The 5,430-nt window shown below is 39.7% G+C and overlaps 1 protein-coding gene across 1 annotated transcript; it reads right to left on the bottom strand.

Moving 5' to 3' along the window:
• Nucleotides 1-4,059: 4,059 nt before the first annotated feature.
• LOC141641208 (uncharacterized) lies at nt 4,060-5,223 on the bottom strand. The gene has a single exon (XM_074449879.1). It carries the CDS (start codon nt 5,221-5,223, stop codon nt 4,060-4,062), a length of 1,164 nt encoding a protein of 387 aa, XP_074305980.1.
• Between the last annotated feature and the right edge of the window lie 207 nt (nt 5,224-5,430).

Genomic DNA, 5,430 nt, shown 5'->3' with positions numbered 1-5,430 from the left:
TAATTGGAGAGACAATTTGAATTGACTCGTATTCCTTGTGAGTGAACTTCCCCAAACCAAAAAAAACACTATTTCTAGTGTTTAAAAAAAAAAGGGAGGTTCATACACAAGACAAGAATGCAATGCATGAATTCTAATTGGTCATTTTGGACTTTGTAAATGGGAACAAAATGCTTATCATCACCTTGGTGTTGCTAAGGTGGAAAATAGTCCTTAAATTTTACAAGGACACCGATAGAACCGAAACAATTAATGATAAACTAAGTTAGAAAAGCATGTGAAATTTTGACATGAAAAAGTGAGAGGGAATTAAAGAGCTTCACCTAAGCCATGGTGGTGCCTCTTGCCCGCTCCACCAAGCCAATGAACATCTTTACTAGTTGTCATCCTCTCCTCCAAGATCATCATCCCTATGTGTTCTTGATTCATAACTTTCGTAGAAATCCATGAATTCATCACCATCACTATTGACCTCCACCGTGTTGCCACCACTTGATCATGCTCCTTCTCCATCTCTATTGCCATGTGATCCACCATTTGCATGCTCCGAATTCGGAAAGAGAATTTCTAATTGAGCCCAATAGGAAAGCATTCCCTCTTCGTTAATGTGCCCTTGATGAGCCATCCGGTGGAATTGAGGATAAAGAGCATAATAGTTGTCCATTCTATCGTCATATTGTTGGCGGTGCAAAGCTTGGAGTAAACCCGTTGCAAAATCATCTCGGGGAAGGATGAATGGGTTTGGATGATTGTAGGGTTGATATGGAAATGGGTATGGTGGGATAGCAATCTTTTCTTGACCGTTCACTTGGGGCTCACTTTGTTGTTGTTGAGTGAGAGGTGGGGCTTGGTTTTCTTGTCTTGAATTAGTGGGCACAAGATAGGATGGCACTCGGGAAAGGGGACCCTTTCTAGGTGAAACTCTTGATAGACCTTCCATTGGAAGAAAAATAGGGGTGCTTCCCTTGGTCAATCACTTGATTCTTTGTTCATAGCCCTCTTAGGCAATCCAATGGTGATGTTGGAAGATTAGCATTTCATTGATCTTGGTAGTACCCGGAAGAGGTACATATGTGTTGTTGTTGTTGAAATGTGGGTTAAAGAACTTGGCAAGTCTAGTCACTAAACCACCATTGACAATGTGAACCATTCCACTATCATCTCCATTCCGAAATCGCGCCCACCTCTCAAGAAGTACCAATGGGGCATTGAAATGATAGCCACTCTTTCCTTGTATCTTCAAGTAGGATTCCATAAAGATGAGGTCAAGCTCGTTTACAATTGCGGGGTCGCGGCGAGCAAGTAGAGTGCTTGCTATTTACCGATGAGTAAGCCGGATGATAGAATTTTGGATAAAATAGGCCAAACAATCTTTGATATTGGACAAATCACGACCCGTCAATGCTCGCCAAAGCGGTGCTACAATATAGTTCCGGGGTTTTGAGGAACGATTAGGAGATACATCAAGTCCTAATACATCTGCAAATTCTACAAGGGTCATCATTCTTGTTGTGGAGATTTTTAGGAAACTCAGGATTTCAAGAACTAATGGTCGATATGTAGGCTCATACATGTGGAACATTGTCGAAAGACCGAATAGTTCGAAAAGTGCCTCGGTTTGGTGGTATATCCCTAATTTCCTTAATGTCTCATGGCAAACGAATTTTGTTGGGAGAATATTCTTACCTAAGAGACGGTGAAAGACGATTCGCTGAGCATCATTAACAAACTCGATGTTTGAGAACTCATTTAACCTTGAAAGATCGGTGATTTCTTCGTTTTCCCTTCTCAATGTGTTGAGATGAGAGGTTGAAGAACTCCCTATGACCCTTGTTCTTCTCTTTTCTCTTGGTAAGGATCCCCTTGTCCTCATCTTGAATGTAGATCAAGATTTTGCTTGTCTAAGATGGAAGATTAATCTTTGTATTTTAGATCCTTTGAAACCCTAGGTTTTGGGTATTTTTATTTGAAGATGCAATTGGGTGCTTTGAGTGTTTGGGAGAGAATTATTTGTTTTATTTAGGAGGAAAGGATGATGTGTCTTAATGTGTGTGGTGCAGAGAAAGGTTTGTTTTCGAAAATTGAAGAGTGGCACGGGAGGGAGACGCGTGGTTTGAGTATCGGGACGAGCATTTCCCTTCCTTTAGAAAAATTATACGAGCAGGTAGGGATGCCCAGATAAGAGTTGGCTCGCCCGTCTTGGATCTTTAGACGCCCGCCCAAATTTCAGAACTCCCGGATTTTGAAACAGCGAGAAAGTCTTCATCTGAAGGGATAGCGGGGACGTGGGTCCTTTTGTTAGTCCGCACAGATTCTTTTCCAGGGAAAATTTATTTGGCAAAGTAGTCAGGGATGTGCGGATTGCTATCAGTACGCGCATCTTAACTTCGGAGATGCCCGTCCCAACAATAGGACACCCAGATTTTGAAACAGCAAGAAAGTCTTCATCCATTTTCTTCACAGCTCCCACGAGCCGAGCCTAGCTCATGGGGATCCTCTTTTTCGCTCTTCTTCTTTTTTTTTTTCTTCTTTCATGAATTGACAAAGGTGCTTCCCCACACTTGAATCGTCATATCCTTCACTCGTCATACAAGATTAGTAGCACTCCCTCACCAACTCTCATGCCAAAATCATGTTATAAGGAAGTATAGTGCAAATTCAATGAATTTAAAATACAAGTAAGAAGGGTTAGTATATTTACAAGTGGTGGTTTAGGGAGAACTCCACCAAACTCTCGTTCATTTGATGGTTTCGTCATGGTGGGAGAGGCTCGAGGCGGATGACCTCAACTTCTCCTATGAATGCTCCTTCATAGTAAGGTTTTAATCTTTGACCGTTGACCTTGAATTTATTTCCATCCTCCGACTTTATCTCAAAGTCTCCATACTTTCCCACTTCGGTAATCAGAAAGGGACCCATCCATCTCGAATTTAACTTCCCGGGAAAAAGTCGTTATCGGGAGTTGAATAGAAGGACGTTGTCTCCTTTGTGCAAGGCCTTTTGCTTAATCCTCTTGTCATGAAGCAATTTGGTTCTTTCCTTCTAGATCTTTGCATTCTCGTAAGAGTGTAGTCGGAATTCCTCCAACTCTTGAATTTGCAAGATCCTCTTCTCTCCACTTAGCTTAAGATCAAGGTTGAGAGCTTTAATTGCCCAAAAGGCTTTGTACTCCAACTCAATTGGCAAATGACATGCCTTTCCATAGACAAGCTTGTAAGGAGAGGCTCCTATGGGAGTCTTATAGACCGTCATATAAGCCCAAATGGTGTCATCAAGCTTCATGCTCCAATTTTTACGAGTCTTGTTAACAACCTTCTTAAGAATTTGCTTGATCTCTCTATTAGAAACTTCGACTTGACCACTTGTTTGAGGATGGTATTGTTGGAGTATGTGTCCTCGACAATAATGCGATCACATTTTTAAATCTCATAATAAGAATATTTGAAGGATAGTAATATTTTATTGTCAACTGATCCACATTAATCGGTAATGATTGGCTGGCTAGAGTTTGACATTACTGTCGTATGACGGTGATGATCAGTTGATCCCTTAAGGTCATACCTCTAGGGTAACACTCTTAATTGATTAATTAATTAATTGTATGATGATACAAGTTAATTAATTCCTTAAAATTGAACAAATAATTTTGTGAGTGAGAACCCGTATCTTATTGTAATTTGATTAAATAAGATTCGGTCTAAGTAATTTAAATTGTTTTATTAATTAGGATTATTTACTGTTTATGAAACAATTAAAATAAGAATGAATGGTTTAATATAAATACAAGTTGTTGTGATTTATAATTCTATGACCCATTTTAAGTACTTGTAATCATGAATTACTAAGTTAATTTTTGTATGTGATTTATTTTGTTTATATAATGATTTTTAATAAGTTAAAAATGCATTATTAAATAACATGTCTAGTAACATGTCTAATATGTCTTTTTTGGTGGAATGTGAAATATATTATAAATCATAAATAGGATAGTTCTTTACAAATCATCACACCAATCTAGTAATTACAAGTCAAAAGACTTCCAAACTAATTCGTAACTAACTAGTCATACGTAGGTTCCCATGGTAATTTGTGAGCCTTCAATGACCACACTCTATCTTTACACCTTCTGCAGACATCCTGTTTGACTTGCTTGAGAAGCATTGAGGGAGAAATCAGCAAAGCTTCCAGCCTGCACACATTTCTAGCATGCCAGAGATGATACCAGGCCGCCACTATTACAATAAACACTATTTGCTTCTTCATGAGAGATTTACATCTCCATTTAAGACACCAAGCAATGATTCTAGGAGTAGGGAAATCAACCTTAAGCCAACCACGCATAAGATCCCAACAGATTTGACTGAATTTACATTCATACAGCAGATGCTGGTGAGTCTCTAAATGGGACTGGCAGAAAAAACAAGCACCATCAGTAGTAAAGCCAAATTTCAGCAACCTTTCCCTAGTCATGAGCCTTTCTTGCACAACCAACCAGCCAATGACCGAGTGATTAGGGATGCTCATTTGAGTCAAGATCAGCGGACACCAGGTAACCTTGTTTTGCTGACCATAAAGCCACTGATAACCACTAGACACAGAATAAAAACCATTATTGTCCATCCATTTTCCATTAATGTAGCCAGGTTTCATAATATCTCTTATCTGGCAAATCTTGTGCCAAGTCCAGCTAGAGTTATTAGTAGGGATGTATTCATGCCAAGACTTACCTTTCATATAAACATGATCCACCCATTTAATCCACATATGATCTGTTTTAGCTGCCAACCACCAGGTATACTTGCCTATCACAGCCTGATTCCAAAGCCTTGCATTCACAATGTCCCGTCCCCCATACCTCTTCTCATTGCAAATCTTCTCCCAAGTAACAGCAGGGGTTTTCAGATACTGGTCAGAGCCTGACCACAGATAATTCCTGCAAACCCCCTCAATCCTATCAATAACAGTGAGAGGAATCACAAATACTCTAGTCCAAAAACTGTGCAATTGGGTCAAAACAGCTCTAATGAGAACAAGCCTGCCAGCATAGCTAAGCTTTTTTGCTCCCCACCCCCTGATTCTGTCACCCACTTTTTCCACCAGTCTGGTGCAGTCACCTACTGTCATTCTCTTGTAAGAAATAGGAATAGCCAAGTAACGAAAAGGAAACACTCCAGCTTTAAAACCAGATAGCTGCAAAATGTAGTCCACCTCACCATGAGTCATTCCATTAAAATAAATCTCAGATTTTCATTATTCATAGCAAGACCAGAAGCAGCAGAAAAGGTAGCAAAGACTCTAAGAATGATAGAGATAGAGCCTCTGTCCCCTCTGCAAAACATCAATAAATCATCTGCAAAACATAAGTGGGTCAACTTCAAAGCCCTACAAAGGGGATGATAATTAAAATCCAACCAGCTGGTAACCTCATTT

The sequence above is a fragment of the Silene latifolia genome, chromosome 2 (assembly GCF_048544455.1).
Source record: "Silene latifolia isolate original U9 population chromosome 2, ASM4854445v1, whole genome shotgun sequence".
Taxonomy (NCBI): domain Eukaryota; kingdom Viridiplantae; phylum Streptophyta; class Magnoliopsida; order Caryophyllales; family Caryophyllaceae; genus Silene; species Silene latifolia.
The sequence above is the reverse complement of the archived record's forward strand: the minus strand, read 5'-3'. Positions and strand labels throughout refer to the sequence as shown.